This window comes from Pecten maximus, chromosome 19 (genome assembly GCF_902652985.1).
Source record: "Pecten maximus chromosome 19, xPecMax1.1, whole genome shotgun sequence".
NCBI lineage: Eukaryota > Metazoa > Mollusca > Bivalvia > Pectinida > Pectinidae > Pecten > Pecten maximus.
The window spans coordinates 17,965,640-17,991,667 of NC_047033.1; the positions used below are offsets into that span (position 1 = coordinate 17,965,640).

General features: G+C 35.6%; 1 protein-coding gene across 1 annotated transcript in view; it reads right to left on the reverse strand.

Moving 5' to 3' along the window:
• Positions 1 to 9,154: 9,154 nt before the first annotated feature.
• LOC117317382 (solute carrier family 15 member 2-like) overlaps positions 9,155 to 26,028 on the reverse strand; it is a 49,026-nt gene continuing 32,152 nt past the window's right edge. The window contains 3 exon segments of the mRNA XM_033872187.1: positions 9,155 to 18,800; positions 20,088 to 20,195; positions 23,650 to 23,781. Of these exon segments, the coding sequence (XP_033728078.1) occupies positions 18,612 to 18,800; positions 20,088 to 20,195; positions 23,650 to 23,781 (429 nt within the window). The 3' untranslated portion in view covers positions 9,155 to 18,611.

A 26,028-nucleotide genomic window follows, 5' to 3' on the forward strand; every position in this document is an offset into this window, starting at 1 on the left:
ATTTTTCAGGTCGGTCAGAAATCCAAGATGGCCGCCATGGCAACCATCTTGAAAAAACACATTTTAAACTTCTTCTCCAGTTCCACTGGTGCCATCGAGCTGGAAATTGGTGAGGATGTTAAGGAAGGAAAGGCAACAAAGTGTTGTTATTTTTCGGCCTCGTAAAAACTTTGACATGGCAGCAGCGGCAGCCATTTTGTAAAATGATTGCGCAATCATGGTTCTTCTAAACAACACATATTTAAAACTTCTTCTCAAATTGCACCAGTGGGATTGAGCTCTTACTTACCAGAAATTATCCTGAGATGGTCCTGACCAAATGTTGTTATTTTTCAAGTCGGTCAGAAATCCAAGATGGCCGCCATGGCAACCATCTTGAAAAACACATTTTAAACTTCTTCTCCAGTTCCACTGGTGCCATTGAGCTGGAAATTGGTGAGGATGTTAAGGAAGGAGAGCCAACAAAGTGTTGTTATTTTTCGGCTTCGTAAAAGCTTTGACATTGCAGCAATGGTGGCAATTTTTTAACATGATTGCGCAATCAACGTTTTTCCTGAACAATACCTATTTCAAACTTCTTCTCAAATTCCACCAGTGGGATTCAGCTCTAACTTGCCAGAAATGATCCTGAGATGGTTCTGGCCAAGTGTTGTTATTTATTTGGTCAGTCAGAAATCTAAGATGGCCACCATGGCCAACAGTGCCACTAAACCTGCTACAGAGAATGCATACTACAATAGTATAAGGATCTTTAATTTAGAGTCAGATGACCGTTAAGGCCCCTGGGCCTCTTGTTTTCTTCATTCCATCATTTTCTTATAGTGCATTATGGATGAAGCGTTAGTACCACTAATTAGCGGTGAAAATGAAGCCACAGAACAAGCTGAAACTGAAAGCGAAAACGACAGTAGAGGCTTACCAGCTAACAAGGATTTCCATGTCTTTATATCATACAGCTCTAAAAACGCCGAATTCGTCACAAAATTACACAATTATCTCGAGAGTAGTTTGAATTTCAGGTAAGCTTTCGTACACATTTTTTTATCTTAATCAAACTACGGAAATATTCTAGCTTGTGAAATATAAACATATGAAAGACTGATGAACAGATATTTACATTTGCGGGTTTAACACCATACAAACGTCGGCTGTGTTACAAGAAAATAGCATGAACAAGAAGCTAGCGCTGTTCATGTTCACGTTATATTACAAACCCATTATTAAGAATATTTTCGGCGTCAAAGCTTCCTCTTTCTGATTGTTATTAAGTATTGTTCAAGTCAGGAAATGATTTACCTTTTACAAAATGTGTTGTTAACGTAAGTTGCAGGCGGACTTCTTAACGAGGGTGTTTGTGTCGGCTTGTCCAAGAGGTGGGGTTCGGCTGCGCGTTACCACTATCGGCGTAGTCCACACCTTTCCAAGCTTTATGCGAACTACAATTGCCATTGTTGGCATAATATACCCGGATATTTATATATATCGAATTCGGTCGTCCTTCACAACAAAAGTAATGTTTTCTCCCAAAAGACATAATTTTAATAATCAGTTATTATTCTTGCCTTGAAGATATATCTTTTTTGTAAATGAAGCGAATGTAGAAAAATATTCCTTTACTGCAGCACCAAACTATTAACTTAACTATATCTAGTGAATGTTTTATTTTATACTTTCAGTTCAAAACATTACAGAAAGTGATAGATTTCGTAGCCAATGCAAAATGACACATAGCCTATGGTTTTCCATCGTGGGTAGCGCGGGAACTCACAAGAAGGCTGCTTAAAAATAAATTATCTATTAGGCATAAGAATATAATTGAATTGTTTGTTGAAATGTATGAATATAAATACAATAATAAAAAATAAAGGCGAATATTCCTACAAATCTATATAGTTTATCCACATTATTTAAACATCAAATAAACACTTATTTACAACTTAATTAGGTGTATGCTGGCTGATCATCATTTCACACCCGGAGAACTCGTAATAGACAACATTTCCAACTCGTTCGACCGATGTGAAAAAGTCTTGTTTGTTGTATCGAAGCAGTTTTTGGAAAGTGGATACTGTGAAAGAGAGGTAGCTGTCGCGTACACATATGCAATGGACAATAGACAGAAAGATTACATGATTGTTCTTAAAATCGACGACAGTCCGTTAGACAGAAAATTACGCGTCTGTACTTATATTGATGGTGCTAACTGCGACATCGAATCAATCGGACACAGATTTGACACGGCATTTATTGGATCTGGTAAGATTGTAATGCTTTTTATGAAAAAAAATGTCTAACTAGTCATAAAAATTATTGTCCGAGGATAAATCCTTTAACGTAAAGCCTGCCCTCCACAGGATCAACTTGTTAATTTTATGTCACTGTGTAAAATCACAAAATTCTGATTTTATTTCTGGTATAAAAGCAAACTGAATTCGTGTAAAAACGTTGCCTGACTCTTAATTGGATACAAGATCAAAATCTTAATACTACATATGCCAGGAATTCCCTTTGTTCTGATTCGATAAAAACATTTCACATGTAGGTCAATATAAACCATAATGGTCCCATGTTTCTAAACTAAGAGCAACTGGGCGATATGGACTCCACGTTTATAAAATTCAGACAAGTGGATGTATGAACACCGAAGAAGTACAACTCACTGTATTTTCATACCATGATGGAAAATGATGACACATTTGTCAAAGATACTTTGTGAAATTCTAATTGAGACATTTTTACTCTCTCAAACTTTAATCAAAATAACGAATGATAGAAGTATAATGAGGTATTTGAAACAAATCAAAATATTACCATTGGTTATTCTGTTAAATGACAAAACATTATTTGAATAAAATGACATTGTTCAAAGACACAAAAAGACATGAACATCCTTTCATGACAAATTGTGAGTTGTGATAATTATACAGCAGAGCCAAAATGAATCAACCTTGCCTTGCAGCTATTTTGTCCTTTTAGAACTCGTCAGTTGTGTAATGGGCATCATATAGCTGTTCCGTCCTTTTAGGACTCGTCAGTAATTCTAGGGACATCATAAAGCTTTTTTGTCTTTCTAGTACTCATCAGTGATACTAGGGACATCATACAACTGTTTTGTCAATCTAGTACTCGTCAGTGATGCCAGGGACATCATACAGCTGTTTCGTCCTTGGACTCGTCAGTGTGACAAGGAGATGTGACTAACACGTGGTATTTAAATAACACTTTAGTCATGTTTCTCACTTAACATTAACACAAGTAAGGAACGACGACAATATGTGATATGTCATAACATGTCCGCATTTAAAGATCAGAGAGTCAAGTCAACAGTAATGGAATCAGCAAACAATAAGCTGGTAAATTGACATTTATATCAGCAGAAGTCCAATTCACATAGGGTGTCCATATTATATACATTTTTCGGTAGTTGACAAAAAGTAATAAAAAACAAATACTAAAAACCTTCTGACTCTAATAGAACTGTTTACTTACTAAATAAAACCATACAAAATGAATGAAAAAAAATGAGATCTGCTTACATTGCAATAGATCTTGACGAACCTCAATATATATATGTGTACTTATCAACCAAAGTAGAAGTCTACTTAGGGGTTTTATAAATAAATTTTCTATAAAGCAAAAGATAAAATAAGGAAAACATTTGGGCATTTCTACTGTTAATATGTGTATGTGTTTTAGCTTTTAGCTTTAAACGTAAGATGACCGTATTACTATGAATGGGTATTTGTAAAGGGGGCCGCGATGGCCGAGTGGTTAAGGTGTACCGACACTTCAACACTAGCCCTCCACCACTGGGTTGCGAGTTCGAAACCTACGTGGGGCAGTTGCCAGGTACTGACCGTAGGTCGGTGGTTTTTCTCCGGGCACTCCGGCTTTCCTCCACCTCCAAAACCTTGCACGTCCTTAAATGACACTAGCTGTTAATAGGACGTTAAACAAAAACAAACCAAAACTTGTAAAATTGTCTTATACCTCTAATATTTGAGCATGGTGTTTTATAACACTTGGATGAATACAATAACTTATGTACAAATCATTGTAGGCAGTAGTCGCCTAAATAATGCTTTACGATTATCAAAATTATTTTAGGTTCAGCTGATACTGTAGAGGACAGCAACAATGGAAAAACAATACTTATTAAATATCCAGTGACGCTATCACCTAGTTTGTTCGGAGGGATGGAATATGTGTTTCCAGACCTGTCGGAGACTGAAATGGCACAGCTGAGGTCTTCTCATATAGAGGTATATAGAGGTTATCTTTATAAACGATTGCGGAATATCATTTTATTGTAAAATTCAAGTTAATAGATAAAGATCGAATTCCAGTGATGAAATGCCGTTTCAGAATGACAAACAATAAAACATATGTTTTAAACATAATAACAGAAGTAAGGCAGGAAATCCACTGAACCGTTACTTAACTCTCCAGATGAAATTATTTTCAACCTATTTTTGAAATGAATGACTATAAACATGTAGACAATACAGACTTGCAAACAGCATTTTAATTATTAGTTAAAATCTATAAACCGAGAACGAAATATCAATAATACCAGGTGTTTTGGAAGGCAATGGTCTGATGCTTCATGTACTATACCTGTCAGGTAAACACCACATGTAACTTAAACCGCCATAGTTCATGTTTTATTACCTATTGTCAAGATATCTTGTTTGCATTTAGGATTCGGCCACATGCTACAAATGCTTTCAAACGGAAATCCACAGGACCAGACTTTTAAGTCGATATGCTATGATTTCGTGCTCTGAACGAAGGAAACAGACATTTGTTATGTGTGGAATGTCTCTGGGATGCCTAGCGTTCATACTTTCCATTTTGTTCTTCGTTTATTGGGGAAATGGATCACTTCAGGTTTACTTGTACTGGATCATTGGCACGCTAGTAGCGTTACCAGTAGGCATATGTATTTGCTTGGGAATATTTGGAAAGTGGCAAACGAGAATTGAAAGAAAGGTAAGTAATAGCAGAATTAATATCAAATGATTTCAACGAAGTTTGTAATTAGTGAGTGGAGAATAATGACTCGCACAAAACAAAAGGCGATCCATGAAAATCTGGGTCTGAATAAATGGCAAAATATATCAGGGGCGAATCTAATATATTTCATGATTTCTGATTTTTGATAATTTCAAAAAATCTTTTGATAGGTATGCATATTGAATAGGTTTTTTCTTTAATTTTATTCATAAACATGGTAGATGAATTTGCATAATAGATATTGCAAAGAAAATATATCACTACAATTCATTGTCACTAATATGTGTTAATATTTTTTAACTGTTGATTTAAATGCATAAGGAATTTGAAAGATTTTTTTCTTATTTATCAGATAAATGGAGGCCTACGGTCCATTTCTCTAGCCAACATGAACTTCAAAAACAAGTACCTCCTTTTGCCCAGGATGAAGAACGTTATTTCTGACAGAGAGCTTCGTGTATCCTCAAATACAAGATGTTATTTTCGAATTTGTTCAAATGTGTTCATCAGCAATTCAACAGATCAACGCTAGAGTTGCCATCTTTGCTGTATAAATTAACAACATTGTGTCAATTCAATTTATCATAACCACAGCGATGGCAAGTTTCATGTCGATGCTAAGTATCGTTCTTTCTTTTCTTTATTGATTTACTTTCAATGACAGTAGGGATTTTTCGTAAATGTTTTGAAAAGTTTCAGGATTAATATGACAATACCCTGGTTTATTATTCTTATTCTTCAGAAAAGTCATTTGAAGAATATATCGAAGTAGTCCTGTGTTCTAATGTATGTACAAATGTATTGGTCAGACTAAAATGTCCCATTTTGTGTTCTTACGATATCCACATTCTTGAAACGCCTTTCAAAATATTGTAACTAAAAAATGTAACGTATAAAGAAACCGAGTATCTAGATTTGATTCAGTCCCTGATAGGCAAATACAATACATACATAATGGTGTCCATGTTATAAACAAATGCTCTCTACTCTACTTTTGTTTGATCCTTGATATGTTACCAGATTGTCTTTATATACTACGATATAGCTCCCTGCTGGGTAAGTACCACACGTGTAACATGCACATTTGCTAGCGTATTGTCATCACGCAATTAGGGAGGAAATACTGAGAGAGATATATTTAGGTTGCTAAATACGAAGCTTGCCGAGTGTGTTTGGCAGCTTAAATATCTTACTTCGAGAATTGAGATTCCCCTGTCTTATCTCCATGGTTATTTTTCTCTTATCCTGTTTACTCTCTTACATATCTGATATTGGCGTTACGTCAATACAAGGAAATGTTGGCGTGATTGAATTGTAGACGTGACGTTATTGTATTGTCGCCGTGACGTCATTGTATTGTATTGCATGGTGACGTTATGAAACGCGAATTGCAATTGTTGAGAACGTGCAAAGAGCACAGGTACATGTAACATGTCTCAGTCTAGGATATGGAGATAGGAGCATAGCAGATCAAAAAATCACGTCGGGTAAAATGGTCGATATCCCTGTTCAGGGTAAGAGAAAGGCACGTGTCATATATTGTGTAGCTTGTATTACATTCACAATTTTCGAATGTCGTTATACGTTATGATAAAAGGCAAGGTCAAATGGGATTATATTACTTACTGCTGATATTGCTGTATACTATTTCCATTGTTTAGAATTACTTTAAAGAACACGTGGAGTGGTCGGATACTTCAGAGGAGTATATTAATGTAAGTATGAACTGTAGTTTTGTTTTAAAGATGAAAATATATCAAAATTTATAACGGTATGTTAAATTTTCAAATATAACATTGATTCAACAGAATCTTTTTATATGCTGTAACTCGATGTGACTTTAAAGAAATAGTCCATTACGACATGTAATGGATTGATATTACCCACTCTAGTTTATGAAAAATTAAAGAGGATTGCATGATAGCCGAAAATAGCATGACAAAATGATACGCGTTTTCATATCTTTGTGTACCATAGAAAGTGTATAAATGTACATAAAGATTAGAAAAATCAAGTATTACCAAGATTTAAAAAACTTTACAAACCAAACTATTTACTTTAACATGCATTTGGACAAACAACCGATATCATATATCATATTCAAATTATCATATATGTCCGTACCAATGGGTACGAATATATATATATATGAAAACTCCTTTTGGCTCTCGGCGATATCCTTCAGGAAATCTAGTAAGGATTGTCCCGCCAGCCTCTCCCGTTACAGATAATCTAGTAAGGAGGGGGTAACATGTCCCGCCAGCCTCTCCCGCTACAGATAATCTAGTAAGGAGGAGGTAACATGTCCCGCCAGCCTCTCCCGTCACAGTTAATCTAGTAAGGAGAAGGTAGCATGCCCCGCCAGCCTCTCCCGTTACAGATAATCTAGTAAGGAGGAGGTAACATGTCCCGCCAGCCTCTCCCGTTACAGATAATCTAGTAAGGAGGAGGTAACATGTCCCGTCACCCTCTCCCGTTACAGCTAATCTAGTAAGGAGGAAGTAACATGTCTCGCCAGCCTCTCCCGTTACAGATAATCTAGTAAGGAGGAGGTAACATGTCCCGCCAGTCTCTCCCGTTACAGATAATCTAGTAAGGAGGAGGTAACATGTCCCGCCAGCCTCTCCCGTTACAGATAATCTAGTAAGGAGGGGGTAACATATCCCGCCAGCCTCTCCCGTTATAGATAATCAGTAAGGATGAGGTAACATGTCCCGCCAGCCTCTCCCGTTATAGATAATCTAGTAAGGAGGAGGTAACATGTCCCGCCAGCCTCTCCCGTTACAGATAATCTAGTAAGGAGGAGGTAACATGTCCCGCCAGGCTCTCCCGTTACAGATAATCTAGTAGGGAGTAGGTAACATGTCCTGCAAGCCTCTCCCGTTACAGATAATCTAGTAAGGAGGAGGTAACATGTCCCGCCAGCATCTCCCGTTAAGGATAATCTAGTAAGGAGGAGGTAACATGTCCCGCCAGCCTCTCCCGTTACAGATAATCTAGTAAGGGGGGGGTAACATATCCCGCCAGCCTCTCCCGTTACAGATAATCTAGTAAGGAGGAGGTAACATGTCCCGCCAGTCTCTCCCGTTATAGATAATCAGTAAGGATGAGGTAACATGTCCCGCCAGCCTCTCCCGTTATAGATAATCTAGTAAGGAGGAGGTAATATGTCCCACTAGCCTGTCCCGTTACAGATAATCTAGTAAGGAGGAGGTAACATGTCCCGCCAGCCTCTCCCGTTACAGATAATCTAGTAAGGAGGGAGGTAACAATATCCCCGTCAGCCGCTCCCGTTATAGATAAATCTAGTAAGGAAGGAAGGTAAATGTCCTCGCCAGCCTCTCCCGCTACAGATAATCTAGTAAGGAGGAGGTACATGTCCCGCCCAGTCCTCTCCGTTACAGATAATCTAGTAAGGAGGAGGGTAAAACATGTCCCAGCCAGCCATCTCGCCGTTACAGGATAATCTAGTAAGGAGGAAGGTAACATGTCCTGCCAGCCTCTCCGTTACAGATAATCTAGTAAAGGAGGGAGTAACATAGTCCCGCCAGCCTCTCCCGTTATAGATAATTCTAGTAAAGATGAGGGTAACATGTCCCGCCAGCCTCTCCCGTTACAGATAATCTAGTAAGGGGGGGGGTAACATATCCCGCCAGCCTCTCCCGTTACAGATAGTAAGGAGGAGGTAACATGTCCCGCCAGCCTCTCCCGTTACAGATAATCTAGTAAGGAGGAGGTAACATGTCCCGCCAGCCTCTCCCGTTACAGATAATCTAGTAAGGAGGAGGTAACATGTCCCGCCAGCTTTCCCGTTACAGATAATCTAGTAAGGAGGGGGTAACATATCCCGCCAGCCTCTCCCGTTATAGATAATCTAGTAAGGAGGAGGTAACATGTCCCGCCAGCCTCTCCCGTTACAGATAATCTAGTAAGGAGGGGGTAACATATCCCGCCAGCCTCTCCCGTTATAGATAATCTAGTAAGGAGTAGGTAACATGTCCCGCCAGCCTCTCCCGTTACAGCTCGTATCATTTAGTAGTACTAACATAAGTATTTTGTACTGCGTGTTTCGCAGCTACATATACATGTCTATGTGTGTCTATTACAGATGAATTCCGATATTCAATAATACAACAGATTTTATTCATAATAACATTTATTGTCATGAAAATATAAATGTAACAAATATGCACAATAGCTGTATAATCGTAATCACAAATGAAAAAGAAACAGATTATACATAACCTTGCGCCAAGCACACGCAGACGTACAGATAAACTGTCATGTTCAGTAATGGATACCTACAAAATTTTGAGTTTGTATTATAGCAAAGCAAAATAAAAAGAAAAAAACAATTAGACTACAATCAGAATAGTTGGTAAGAAACGTGTTTATGTTGTTATCAGACGCGTTATAAGAGGGATTTTAAAACATTTGCTATATTTCCATTATCAAGCACTGTCCCTCAGGGCAAGCGTTTTTAGGAAAAGTTGACATATGAATGGGCGACGGAAAAAATTGTCCTGTCGTGGCCACAAAAGCATGTTTCATTGTCCTTCCGTTTTGTTTCCCCGTCCTAGCTGTCATGTAGTAATCACAATATTGACTGTGAGGATAATAAGAATATTAGAATATTGTCAAAATCTCTGGTATTTGACTCTAATTATCGACGTAAACATGTTTTAAATCCTAAACGATATCCGATATTAATTATCAATGCCAATCATTTGCTTTGCTTTTAGAGAAGGTGCGAATCGCTATTCGAAGCCATTATAATGTGGAGATATCATGAAAACTACTTGTGCATCCAAGAAACATACAGTCCAAGGCATCCGATGATGGTATTAGAGAGGTGCTTATGTCAACTCTTAGAGGAGCTAGATATAAACAAAAAGGAAAGAGAAAAAGTGGTGAGGTGATAATGGAGGTCATATTATTCAAATCGTGCAAAGTATCCATCCGCTCATATATGGAAAGACGGAGCAACTCCTATATTAATAAACAAATTTGATACATGAATGCAAACTTACAATTATAAAATCCAACACAAATTCATCTAAAATATACCACACTACACAGTTTTTAACAGACAAAACACAGAACCAAATATCATTGAATAAACTACATGTACGTTAAATTATAAATATATTGTTTCATTTTATTATTCATTCATATTTGTCTTTTTAAAAGTTTGGTTTTTGAGTGATACAATACATCTTTCTAATTTTTTGCCTAAATAAACATCTAAAATCGGCCATGTTTGCATGCATGTTAAAAATGATGTACTGAAACTTGTATTTTTTCGGTTTAACAGGAAACCCAAAATATAAGGACTGATGATGAAGAAACTTGTGTAATGGAAATTGTAGGAACGGAATCTTCCGAAGATACGATGTGTACATGAGGAAGTTTTGCCGCGACAAGCGACAGTCAAGGACACAGTAATGATGTCATACAACCAGCTTATATGCACTCAGCCGTTCACTTATAGTGAAACCTATGTCCAATCTAGTCCTTGCCATGATACTTGTCCAATAATTCTGTAAACGAGCTGATTTTGGCTGACAAAAACAATTGTGAATAGGAAACACAAGATAGTAGCATATTCAAACTAAACTGGGAGCTAGACACAGTAGAGCTAAAATGACTGCAACTTCACCATACAGCTGTTTTGTCCTTCTGTGACTCGTCCGTGGTGTTAGGGACACTATACAGTTGTTTAGTACTTCTGGGACTCATTAGTGATGTTAGGGGCACTACACAGTTGTGTAGTACTTTTGGGACTCGTCAGTGATGTTAGGGGCACTATACAGTTGTTTAGTACTTCTGGGACTCGTCAGTGATGTTAAGGACACTATACAGTTGTTTAGTACTTCTGGGACTCGTTAGTGATGTTAGGGGCATCATACAGTTGTGTAGTACTTTTGGGACTCGTCAGTGATGTTAGGGGCACTACACAGTTGTGTAGTACTTTTGGGACTCGTCAGTGATGTTAGGGGCACTATACAGTTGTTTAGTACTTCTGGGACACGTTAGTGATGTTAGGGACATTATACAGTTGTTTAGTACTTCTGGGACTCGTTAGTGATGTTAGGGGCACTATACAGTTGTTTAGTACTTCTGGGACACGTTAGTGATGATAGGGACATCATACAGTTGTGTAGTACTTCTGGGACTCGTCCATGATGCTAGGGACATCATACAGTTGTTTAGTCATTCTAAGACTCATAATTGATGTTACATGTCTAAGTGTTGGCGAGAGGAGGCGACTTAAAATAAAACTCGAAATATATTTAAAGAAATGCCAAAATCTTGATAGGGAGCTGAAAAATATTTCACATTATCTAATCATGTATTCATTAGGAACAGTGAACAAAAACTAACTAACACAGTATCTAACAGAGAAATGTCAAACCGCTAACATATATGGATGTATACATATGTGTCCTGTCCAGCAGGAGTAAAGACTATACTATTCTACACATGTCCAACCACCTAATGGTAGCAACCTATAATAAGTATATGCCACTGATAAAATGTCGCCCGATTCCGAACTCTGCAGATATTGCCATTCTACTGCGTTTTAGAAATTTCAGGTAGATTCAACAGGCATCTATTTAATAGTTCTCCAATATGGTAGTCTCATTTTGAATCGTCAAGATGCAAACGTTATCAACAAGTATTCAAGGATAATTGCTTAATTTGTACATTTGAAATAAGGTTTCACAAATCAAGTGGTTTAAAAGCATTAACACTTTAGAGAAAAATCCACTTTAATTTCATATTTTTCAATTTGCTCTGCTTTGTCATTATATAACTTCATTAAGCAAATTAGAAAGTGATCAGATCATGATATATATATATTATATGATTCCCATTGATGTAGCAACATGAAGAACAATGCTCTAACGTCGTGTCTAAATGACGTCGCTGCCTCAGATCACTATATTAAGTGTATTTTTGACGTCACGAAAATGCGTGCTACCGGATTGAAAATCTCGATTGAACACTAACTCACACACATTTGTGTAGATACATTGTATGTTGCATAGAAAGTTAAATGAAATTGATGGGTTTTTTTTGTTTTTTTTCCACGAACTTTATTTTTTGCCGGGACCGGTCGCGTGTTTTCTTGACGTCACAAGAATAAGCTATTGTCCTATATATTTTTCACACGATTATAGACAAATGCGCGTTATTCAATTGGTCTCCAATCCTTGTGAGAATTATAGGACAATGGCGTTCCAAAGAAGGCAGTTTGATGCTTAAATATTAACATTTGATTTCGTAGTACGTTGTTAGGACAGCGTCATACTTGTGCTATATGTCTTAATGGCATTTGTTTTATTTTAAATGTAATCATACTTAGTTTTTACCTATCAATGGGTTATTTTAAAATATTAGTATTACAAACTTCCAAATCGTTTCCAGTTTTATTACTAAATGTACATGTATATTAATACAGAATTTTAAGTTCCAGTGTGATATATCTTTTTATGCTCTACATGACCATAGACATTGGAGGGCTTGTAAAATCTATTAATCAATTATATGATTCACGATGTAACAATACAGTGGTCACGTGATCAAAATACGTACAGCTTATTTCTACATCACAAAGTGATGATGGCAATTGATTTAATGGTAAATTTGATTTTGTTCATCGTTATTCTGGGATAGAAATGTTAGGTTAACAATCGTTAATTAACCGAGGAACTGAAATCATTGGTAAAATTAATTGACGAGAAGAAATTTAACGATCGTGAAATAGATTTTTTTAAAGACATTTTCCTATCATATTTATGGGACGCGTGGAGATGTCACCGTTGTGTGCACATGTCAATATCTGAAACATAATATGATTATGAGCGGATTTACATATCTACACATGCATTGTACAACCCCAGACTAATTATGTGTAATGTTTGCGGGCAACATCTTTATATGCAATGTATATAAATCAAACTAGACATTACGATCGTTTCTTTAATAACGAAAAACAATCATGTTTGAATTCATCATGCAATAACATACAAACTCTCAAAATATGGTAACTGAAGCAAATTGCATAGTTAGGAAATAGAAAACGTAGCAGTTCCCCAATACCTGTAACCTACGGTGAGCCATTTACGTCACTATGATACAGTTGTGGGTGTACAGAAGCGCGTGCAAGTGTATCGCAAATGAAAAAAAAGTGTATCGCAAATGAATTTCTCAATTGAAATTACGAAAAAGAAAAAAGAAATAGGCATATTAGTGTCGTAGCATTTTGAAATTTTAGGTAAACTGCTAGTTACATTTTATATAAACGCAAAAAGGAAATAATAAAACAGATCATGCACAATGTTCCTTTTTCGTTACTATTTTCCTGGACGAATATGCTGACAAAAATAAGTGTTTTAAAGCCTGCTAAACTTGAACTTATACAACACAAACTATAATTGTGACATACGCACCATTCTGTACATTTGTCAATCAGATTGATCCACAGGGACCAGTGTCAACTAATCTGCGATATAAACATATAAGAAAATACATACTCGATAAATCTTAAAAAAATTGATCCCACAACCGCTGTCCATCTAAACAGGGACATATAATAAGACACTATATGATCACGGACTAAGTCTGTGAGGTATATTACGACTCTATGTATCACAGGACACATGAACAATATAGATATAAAATAAAACAAAAGCTTACATCGGACACCTATATAATTGTAAACGTACATATTTTAGGGGTGATCTTACATTAAAGCATTGCACTAGTATTATGATAGTACTAATTGCACTGTATGTATATTGTTTCTACATTTATACTGTAGATAAGCCAATTCCTTGATGCACTAAAGTTTGAATGCGCCAAAATATAAATGTTTACATCAATAAGTCTATGATTACATTTGAATAAACTAATGATTTTACTATAACTACAAAAATGTACGATAAACATCATAAATGTGCACAAATAATCAGTTATATCAATATAATTAAAATCATATCTCTCCTTACCCTTTGTAACCTAACAAACACAGGTGAAATATGAGAGATTATTAATAGAAATTAAATTGATCAAACTCAGAAGTCTTCTTAAAAAGCTAATACATTATACAAAAACATTGTAATTTGAAGCGATGAGATTAACACGTTTTGACAAATAGTACTAATAAATTTATTATACTTAATTATAAAGTAGCAGCAATAAAATAAACTGTTCTTAAATATTTCCAGCAGTATGTTTAAATTCAATCTCGATTTTGTTAAAAAAAGGAGCAATGTAATGTATATAAATGGCATGACGCAAAAATGATCGTGTAAGAATATTTTTTTTTTTTTGTATTTTCATAAATTCTGTTAGAATCAATCGATAGTTGGTAATATAAAGAGCAACATCAACAATTCACATCCTTTTCATAAAGCAGAAGATTTGCCTTTTTGTTAATAAACTTGCACTTGTCATTGACTGTTAATATGGTTTGATTATTTGGCTTTGCTTTGCTTGTTTATTCATTTATTTATTTTCATGCAAAAGGCAAACGGATTACTAGTAATAGCGCTTTCAAACATGACTTTAGAAATAGGTTTATGTCAAATAATACATACAACTGCATCATTAAACTATTCATTCCTTGTTGGGCTTATTACTAGTGAAAAATATGGAAGCCATGAAGGGACATTTTTAGTTACTACTCATTTGCTAATGAGTATTATCAAGACTAACGTATTACAGCTGAAACAGTCCATTATACTGGACAGCCTTTCAATGTTTTGTCATAATTATCAAATAACACATAAGTTATAACAAATAAGAGACAACAAATAAGTCTTAACTAAAACTGTCCCTTCATCGCTTCCATAGAAAAAAAGGGTTCTCCATATAGAAAGTTTAGAAAATCAAGCACTGCTTAAAACATTTGGTAAAACGGAGAAAGGGACGTACAGTTGATCCTATAGGTCAACCAATTTGGTATTTTTAATGTAATTCAAAAGAGAAAATATGAGTGTATTTCCGACATGGTGCTTATGCATAATAGCATGTAAGATAATAACAAACCTTGGGGACTCCAATTTCTGCACTTGATTGTCTATAAATAGCTCTAAACAATAGGGACAAGGGTCAAACAAATACATGTTCTGTCAATCAAATATATATCATAAACGATACAACAGGAGAACTAAAGTCGCCAACATGAAAATCATAAATTATTTATATATACGGTGAATAAACATTGTAGGTTTCAACAACCTAATTTTTCTTAACGATCTTCAGACATAAGCTGCTAGTGAATTTTAATTACCAAACGTAAAGCTGTTGCAAATTGAACATTGAAAATTGAGAAATTAATGTTGATACACGTTGAATATAATCTTTATTACAACAGTGTAAGCTTGAACACTTCGGAAAAGGAGAAATAAATAATATTAATGATAGAGATGTAGATAATAGAATCTTACATGGGCCTGTTCCGTGGACCGGGATAAGCCTCATGCTGGCCAGCCAAACTCTGACACGAGGGTCGGAATATCGCTGTCCACGGTATAGACCAATGTTTGATTATTTTTCTCACAGATATACTGTAATTAAAAAGTAACAAAGTGTAAGGTGTTGTGAACCTTTTCCATTGTGCCATCATGAAAATGTGTGTCAAAATTGATGGCGTTATCAATTTGCGACACGGAAACACTGTCATTCCATACATCATGTGAGATTGACCTATCCCATCCCTAGCAACCACGTGATCACCCTGTGCAGTTTGCGAGAAATATACCTTTATTTATCTATATATTATGTTACGTGATAAAACACCCAACATTTAATTATAATACAAAAATTAAGCTTGAAACAAATGAGAAATTAAGGATGATACACAGGGTCTCTAATCTCTAATCTAACTAACACAAGAAAGCTTTTCGTATTATGCATACATGTGCTAGGAAAGATTGTAGACACAATGCAAATAGCACCTTTAAAGATGAAACTGTACCATACAAAATTAATGTTTTTATATTTTGTGTAAAGACAATTGTTTTAGATAATTACAGCATTTACTTGAAATCCCTCATTCAAAATACAATGGTATGTATACAATACCAATTAACAACTTAACTTACTTCAATGTCTAATTTATTATTGACCATGTGTAATCTTTCTTTATAATTACATCATTGAATATCAAAACCGTATTAACACATTACACTGTATGTACTAGAGACTGTATTTTTGATTATATCTAAAATCTGTCACAAAATATAGAAAGAGAATGGAAGAATGTACAGCAATTCTGCTTTGAAAAACTGGCATTTCCCGTGGAAATGATATTGACTAATTAATATAAGATAGGGACGGCTGGAAATAGGAACTAGTTTGAATGCTACCTAAATGAGCAATATCTACTGCTAGCAATGCAATTGGGGGGGAAATTAGGAATAAACTTGAGTGAAAATTGTAGTTTTAACTAATGTAGACAAACAGAAGCATGCGACAGAAAAGTGTACTTGATGCATAACTTCAACTAAACATCATTATCAAGTATGTGAAAAGTATCATTTTCATAAAATACTAAAAAATAAATGACATCAGGAATATCCTTTTTGAAGTCAATTAGATATCAAATATTCCCTTAAATGGAAAACAAGTATTATAGAACTGTATAAATGACATAAACAATGATTTTAGAAAGCATTTCAATAATAAAACTATTTTGACAAATTCATAAAATTCTGATTTTCAGAGTAAGTAGGTATGTGATGTTATTTTTGAAATTCATTTGAACCAAACAATAAAAATCATTAATATTTCTACTGAGAATTCTGAATTATTGTATGATGATATTATATTGAAGGACTATTTCACAAATAAAATCAAAAGTTTAAATCATAATAATAACAATACATGTTTGAATTTCATAATAAAAAGTAGGCTGAAAACTTTCATATTGAACATATATTATTTCTATTTAACTTATTTAAAACAAATACTCCATCTGGAATGAGATGGAGAATATAATTATTATAAAAATACATTTTCATTATAAGGAAATATCTGATTACTTTTAATTACTGATTTAACAGCACATAGTTGATTGATGAACACAAAGTTCAATATTCTTACATCACAATCAACATTCTTGTCATCCTCAAAATATCACAATTGCAGTGTCAGATCAAAACTCTCAGTAACAGATCAACTTGTATGTCTCTAAGGCAATATTTCTTTCACAAAAAAAAAAAAAAAAACATTCATAGGGCAGGTTTTTATTTCACAGGGAACCTATGGTTATAGTCATTTTAGTAAATTAACTTACAAAATATTACCTCCTAAAAGATATATCAAAATAATGCTTAATATGATTGTTCTTTGTTTGGCAAAATGTAGTGAAAATAACTTTAAATGTTTCATTAACTTGCAGTAATTCACCCATTCTTAAAAGGGTGCCTACTTATACAAACAACTAATAACCATAGCCTAATTAGTTTATTTCTAAATTGGCTTGATTAAAAATATTTCACAATATTGATTTTGGCAAAAATGAGTTCCCAAACAATATTTCACAACATATCTAAAACAATCATATCATTACTTTAACAATAACATCATTTTCTGGCAACAAGATCATGTAATCATTTACTGGAAACATGACTCAACAAGATCACATAAAACAAGACTGTTTACTGTTTTTGTCAAAAAGTATATATTAGTATTTATAATTACATACAATGACCTAATTAATGTTTCACAGCAATATAGAAAAAAAAATGATAATAGATCATCCATTGTTTTCAATAGATGATAAATCAACTCAGTTTCTTTTTAGACTTAACCCTGTTGTCAACGTTCCAAACCGTCGTCCAGTAAACTGTGTAGCAGGAATTGGCCATTGAGAATGTGTTTTACACTCGCTTTATTGATTTTGAGTTAAATAACATTATGATTTCATTTAAATATTAATATTCTATGTTTGCTAAATTATCTTTCCCTTTTACTCATTTTTGCACTCCCTTTTACTCATTTTTGAAATTTTAAGTAAAATAAAGATTTGTTGGTATATCCATAATCTGTAACTTTAACCTACTTATTGATTTCGACTAAGAATTATGATTTAGTTAATCATCTCTCCATACAACATATTTTGCTTACACTTTGAAGTTCAAGTCACCTTACAATATATGTTGGTCCACAAAACATACCAATAATTTAAACAGTAGAATATAACACTAAAAAATTAGAAGTAAGTATTGCATGTAAAATTTAAGTAACAGAACAGTCGAGTATTTATCTGGTAGTAAGTCCAGGCCTGATAATAAGAATATCTATGCCCATGGCGATGCAGTAAGGTGCTAGAAAATGCTATCTCCATGGCCGGCTTTAAGTACACATCCTATTGTGAGTCAAAGTTGAGATGTCTGTCCATTGGGTTTATTACAGGAAAAATATATTTGTACCATATAGACATAATTCAACATAAATAAATAATTTTAACAATGCGAATGTAGACAATTAGATAGTAGAAAGTAATCCATGTCATGTTTTTGCTAAAGTAAATTTAAACATGCTTTTGAAGCAAATTGATTATTTAATTGGACAATACATTATTAACTTGAGTGTACATGTTGCATAGGTATATCTGGGGAGTTATCCCCCTTGGTAATCAGTCCCGCGGTATCATCAGTACCAGGATCTGGTAAAATTGTAGTAGTGTTGTATTTGTAGAAATATGACATCAACATAAAAATCACAGACACGACTGTCATCAAGGCAGCAAAAAAGAAGAATTCAGCCGTCTGAAAGAAAAACATATCTCTATCAGACATTCCATAGCTCTCAAATCTTAAAGGGACAGTCAACCATAGATATTTTGATTCAAAAAGATTAGAAAATATATATCCTGAGGAAAAATAAAGTGTCTGCCATATAGCCACTCTGCAGTTTTGGTCAGTTTTAAGTTTTAGGAAATTCCACGTCAAATATAGCTGTAAACGTGGTAAATACTAGCCCGCAATATACCGCTCGGCTAGAGAGAGCTTCTCTTTAGCTTGATCGGTTGAGCATACGACTAGTAACCCAGAGTTCCCAGGTTTGATCCCTAGCGGAGACAATGATTCAAATTTAATTTATCATGCACTCAGTTGCATCGCGACAATCCAAATATAGCACCAATTGTTGCACCCTCTGGTTGGAAAAAACTTTAAAACTTTTAGAATAATTTGTAGTAAATGCTGAATTAGTGAAGACAATTCATTATGCTGATAATACAGAAACACATTACTTAATTTTAAAATGTTATTAAATTCAAAATTAAATTCTTAAAGAGGCTTGCCCGCAGAGAGATCAGAAAAATTGGCTAAAAGAAAAAGATTTTTTACACATGACAGATTGTAGGAATTGTTGAGTTTTTCATTTTATTTTCCTTATAAAACGCTGAAAAGTGATATTAAAACCTCATTTTTTAAATATTATTTATTTAATCGCAACCCGCAATAAGTCCCCGCTATAAAGTGGAGTCTAATTTGATTGACACATCAAAGAAACAAGCACGTGCACAGTGCCGCACAGTGATAACTTCAAAGGCAGCGGCGATTTACAAAGAAGATTTGCCGTTATATTCCATACATTTCCCTCTCAGGTTGAGTTTTAAAACGTCTTTTAAATACATACCCTGGTATTCTGTAATTGTTTTCAAGAAATAAAGTCGGAAAGCCTCTAATTTTGTCACATAGAAACGTGTACTGAAGTTTATTTAGTGATCAGAGATGTGCCGTTTACCGGTCCGTCTGCGGGTAAGCCTCTTTAAGTAAGCAAAGGCATGATGTTGTTTAATATTTATTTATTGTATTTAGTATAATTTTTTGGAGTTTTTTTAATACTAAAATAAATTGTTTTAGAAACTGTGTAAAGCAACTTTATATCTATGATATGTATGTCATTGATATATATGTTTTTCACTTTTAGAAATGATGCATTTTCAACAAGAGAATTCTTAAGTATTAAAGACTCATACCTTCAGCTGAAGTATAAAAACATATCTAGCAGTAATTCTAATGTAATACTAACAGTACACAACAATTTACCTGGCTAGGTAGAAGCTGTGATTCTGCTACTATAACCACAATGAGATCACCGACTGCTGTAGTAAGTAGCCATGCTGCCTGTACAACAGACTTCATTGACTTAGGGGCCTGCAATGTACAACAAATACATATGTGACAGGGTTATATTTTGTGTAAAATCATTGTATGTTATATTTCATGGAGTGTGCATCTTTAATGTATTGTTGGTATTTGTTTGGTGTGAGAAACCTTAATAGGAATGAAAGGAATGTGAGTATGTATGACATGTGACCTGACATAGACAATTCCATTGGACAGTTTTTACCTGTATTGCATGTTTTTAATCCTCTTAGTATTTCAAATCACTTCTCTTCTGGCGCTCTTTCTGATAACACATTAGAAGTCAGAGCTTAAATTATATTGAAGATCTGGTGAGTTTTTACTTTCATTTGATGCTATTTTGTTAACTAAGTATATATTAATGTTGTATTATTAAACAACATGTAATATTGTGTTTTAATAAGTATCTTGAAAAGATCTGGGTAGAAAGCATATCTGGTGCTTTGTCAGAAGTTATGTGCTTCATGTATGTTTAATTGAAATTGATAAATATCATAATGCAATATATTTTGTATATGACTTTTTTATTTGTATATATATATTAGACCAGATTATTCATTGATTACAGCTGGTGATTACTTGTGAATCTGGTTGTAATGAAAACTGTTCCGGAAACCTCCATATGATATGTGGGGTGAGTTGTAGTTATGGTTATTTTAATTATATGAATTGTACAGTACATTATGTACTTGGTGATTTTGTCTGTAGGAAAATTACCCATGTTTTATATGTATTAATAGTAATGTAACTGAGAAAGGTAGGGATAATTTCCTAATTTGATATTTATATATCTATTGTCTCTATAGAGTGAATAACTAGTTTGATATATTCTAGTTATCGATATGTGTATTCTAAAAACATAAATGTATAACTGGTAGTATTTGGCTCTGTTAACATATTTATAACAGTTATTGTGTCATCTCTTTGTTATCGTTTCAAATATGTTACATGTAAGAGTTATGTCCCTTGATTGTCATGTCTGTAGTTTAGTATGTATGTGTGTATGATTAGTATTTCTTGTAATTGTAGGGTTTTATTAACGGAGAATAAACTATCATAAACAACGAAGTGGCATTGGAATTATATATACCCACACCTGTAACACATAAACAAGGATTTTTAACACTGAATGGAAGTCATTAATAATAGATATTATATACATGCATGTATCTATTATTTTCTATGTGGTTCGTAGCATACAAATGTATAGATTGTCATGAATTATTTTGATAACTTTCAAAACTGAGGAAGTGGGGGAATAGACCTGCATTGATCATCTGATATAACTGTGACTGTCTGTAACATTCTAGTAATTTATGTAAAGTCATTATTGATTAATATTGTACCTATCTTTGCCTAATTATTGATCCCAAACCTTTGTAGCTGAATCTTAGGTCCTAGAACTATGGTATTAGCCTTCAGCTTTGCCAAAAATTAAGAAATTTTATATTCAATTATATATATATTAATCTATAAGATGGTTTATTACTGAATGTGAAGTTTTTGTGTGTCTGTGGCCTGTAATGGTTCAAATGAATTCTCTCTAGGGTCAATAGTTACAAAGCAGGGCAATGATAAGGAGAGAAGTACAAACAATAAACAGGGCAATAATAAGGAAAGAAGTATAAAGCACAGCAAGAATAGATTACCAGAATTTTCACCCCTTGTGGATGAGACAGGGAATTCTCTCACCCTGGACAGGGATATCCGAAGTTATACCGGGGTGATATTTTTTTATCTCGTCCTAGGGAAAAGACAAGCTACACGTGCTCTTTGAACGTGCTCTTGTTCTCGATAGAGTGACGCCACTATGACCTGACCCGGAACGTTTGAATGCTAAATATCAATATTGTTCACAAAAGAAATTAAAATAAGTATTAATTATCAGAGTTAACTGAGTGTGTTCTTTTTGACAAGCTAAATCGGAACTATATTTTGTATGAAATCAACATCGTCTGCTGCAGCCTCATCATAACTGTCATCCACCGTCCATGTGTTGTTGTTTACATACGTTTGGATTTGGTTCAAACTTTGATTGGAAAACGGGGTAAGAGAAAAATAATCATTCACCCCTTTTTGGGATGAGATAAGGGGATCTCATAAGGGGAGGGATGGATTCTCCTGTCTTACTTCTATTGGGGGTGAATGATTATTTTTCTCTTACCCTATTTACCTTGTTACAATAAGTTGATAAGTTAAGTCTGATTGATGAGTGGTGAGCCTCATATTGAACGATTAGAATTTTGTCGGACATCTTGTATTATTTTTCAACACAATCCCCTTAAGTATCTATATACTTTTACCAGTGGTGTTTAAGGGCCTCAATCCCACTTTTATAGAACTCCTTTTCTTGGCTGTTCAGTCATCCACTGCTATTAGGATTAGGGTTGGGGTGCCTGAAATAGCTGTTTTCAGTTTTGGAAATAGATGGAAGTCTAATGGAGGGAGATCACGTGATTAAGGCGGATGCTCAATATATCTAAAGCCATGAACAATCGTGAATGACAGCCATGGCAATGACAGACTCTTTCACCCTATCCCTAACCGATTTTGTCCATTTTGCAAAAGCCGCTTGTCTTGTTTACTTAAGAGAGCTACCTCTTCGATATAAATCAAACAAATGAGACCAGTCCTTGGGTACACAGCCCTATATAGTCAGAGAATAGTAGGAAAAAGAGCACCCTTGAGTACCTCCTTCAATACGAGGCTCACAACATATCAATCAGCCTTCGTATGTTTCTGATATGGAAGTTACAGCAAGGCAAGACATTATTTTGGTGTGACATGATTAAATTGTTGACGTGATATCATTGTATTGTTGCCATGACATCATGGTATCTTTGACGTGATAAAATGTAATTGTTGAGAACGTCCAAAGAGCAGGTGTAGCTTGTCTCAACTAAGGCTGAGATCAGAAAAAAACCACACCGGCAAAATGACAGATATTACTGTCCAAGGTAAGGGATAAGAAAATCTCACACCGGCAAAATGACAGATATTACTGTCCAAGGTAAGAGATTAGAAAATCTCACACTGGTAAAATGACAGATATTACTGTCCAAGGTAAGAGATTAGAAAATCTCACACTGGTAAAATGACAGATATTACTGTCCAAGGTAAGAGATAAGAAAATCTCACACCGGCAAAATGACAGATATTACTGTCCAAGGTAAGGGATAAGAAAATCTCACACCGGCAAAATGACAGATATTACTGTCCAAGGTAAGAGATTAGAAAATCTCACACTGGTAAAATGACAGATATTACTGTCCAAGGTAAGAGATAAGAAAATCTCACACAAGTAAAATTATGGACATCCCAGTCCAGGTTAACAGAAAAATAAGTATAAAACAGGGCAACAATAGGAAATAAGAATAAAACAGGGCAACAATAGGAAATAAGAATAAAACAGGGCAACAATAGGAAATAAGAATAATTTTTCACAGCAAAATATTCATCATACCTCTGAGTAAGCGAAGGAGAGTCCGGACACGGAGAACAGGATTTCTCCTACGGTGATGATGACGTACTGGGGAACCATCCAAAGGAGGGACACAGTATTGGCAGTCACACTGCTGTACACCACAGTGTCCACCTGTATAATGTACAGATTACATTCTTACCACCCTAATAATACAATAGTACACTATTACATGTATCGCATATAAAATATGAAGGGGACAATACTGTCAGGGTTTCATCATCATCATCATCATCATGACCACATCTCCTGTGAGAAACGCTTTTGAGATGACTGTATACTCCTGTCTGAAGTTCGTCAATGTCTTTTTTAAAACAGAGAAGCTCTGATGCTGTAGACCGCTCATTTTCAGTTGCCGTCTACAGTCAACAGGCAGACCCCAGTTTTTGGCTCACTGCTGTCCTAGTGTAAGATGCTCTATTGCCTCTATTGACACTATTTAGGAGGATGGTACAGGACTCTGGTACCTACACTATAACCTACCGTGTCTGAGTTGTTGGTATATAGGACGGTACAGGACTCTGGTACCTACACTATAACCTACCGTGTCTGAGTCGTTGGTATATAGGACGGTACAGGACTCTGGTACCTACACTATAACCTACCGTGTCTGAGTTGTTGGTATATAGGAGGACGGTACAGGACTCTGGTACCTACACTATAACCTACCGTGTCTGAGTTGTTGGTATATAGGACGGTACAGGACTCTGGTACCTACACTATAACCTACCGTGTCTGAGTCGTTGGTATATAGGACGGTACAGGACTCTGGTACCTACACTATAACCTACCGTGTCTGAGTTGTTGGTATATAGGAGGACGGTACAGGACTCTGGTACCTACACTATAACCTACCGTGTCTGAGTTGTTGGTATATAGGACGGTACAGGACTCTGGTACCTACACTATAACCTTCCGTGTCTGAGTTGTTGGTATATAGGACGGTACAGGACTCTGGTACCTACACTATAACCTACCATGTCTGAGTTGTTGGTATATAGGACGGTACAGGACTCTGGTACCTACACTATAACCTACCGTGTCTGAGTTGTTGGTATATAGGACGGTACAGGACTCTGGTACCTACACTATAACCTACCATGTCTGAGTTGTTGGTATATAGGAGGACGGTACAGGACTCTGGTACCTACACTATAACCTACCATGTCTGAGTTGTTGGTATATAGGACGGTACAGGACTCTGGTACCTACACTATAACCTACCGTGTCTGAGTTGTTGGTATATAGGACGGTACAGGACTCTGGTACCTACACTATAACCTACCGTGTCTGAGTTGTTGGTATATAGGAGGACGGTACAGGACTCTGGTACCTACACTATAACCTACCGTGTCCGAGTTGTTGGTATATAGGACGGTACAGGACTCTGGTACCTACACTATAACCTACCGTGTCTGAGTTGTTGGTATATAGGACGGTACAGGACTCTGGTACCTACACTATAACCTACCGTGTCTGAGTTGTTGGTATATAGGATGGTACAGGACTCTGGTACCTACACTATAACCTACCGCGTCTGAGTTGTTGGTATATAGGAGGACGGTACAGGACTCTGGTACCTACACTATAACCTACCGTGTCTGAGTTGTTGGTATATAGGACGGTACAGGACTCTGGTACCTACACTATAACCTACCGTGTCTGAGTTGTTGGTATATAGGAGGACGGTACAGGACTCTGGTACCTACACTATAACCTACCGTGTCTGAGTTGTTGGTATATAGGAGGACGGTACAGGACTCTGGTACCTACACTATAACCTACCGTGTCTGAGTTGTTGGTATATAGGACGGTACAGGACTCTGGTACCTACACTATAACCTACCATGTCTGAGTTGTTGGTATATAGGACGGTACAGGACTCTGGTATCTACACTATAACCTACCGTGTCTGAGTTGTTGGTATATAGGACGGTACAGGACTCTCGTACCTACACTATAACCTACCGTGTCTGAGTTGTTGGTATATAGGACGGTACAGGACTCTGGTACCTACACTATAACCTACCGTGTCTGAGTTGTTGGTATATAGGAGGACGGTACAGGACTCTGGTACCTACACTATAACCTACCGTGTCTGAGTTGTTGGTATATAGGACGGTACAGGACTCTGGTACCTACACTATAACCTACCGTGTCTGAGTTGTTGGTATATAGGAGGACGGTACAGGACTCTGGTACCCACACTATAACCTACCGTGTCTGAGTTGTTGGTATATAGGAGGACGGTACAGGACTCTGGTACCTACACTATAACCTACCGTGTCTGAGTTGTTGGTATATAGGACGGTACAGGACTCTGGTACCTACACTATAACCTACGGTGTCTGAGTTGTTGGT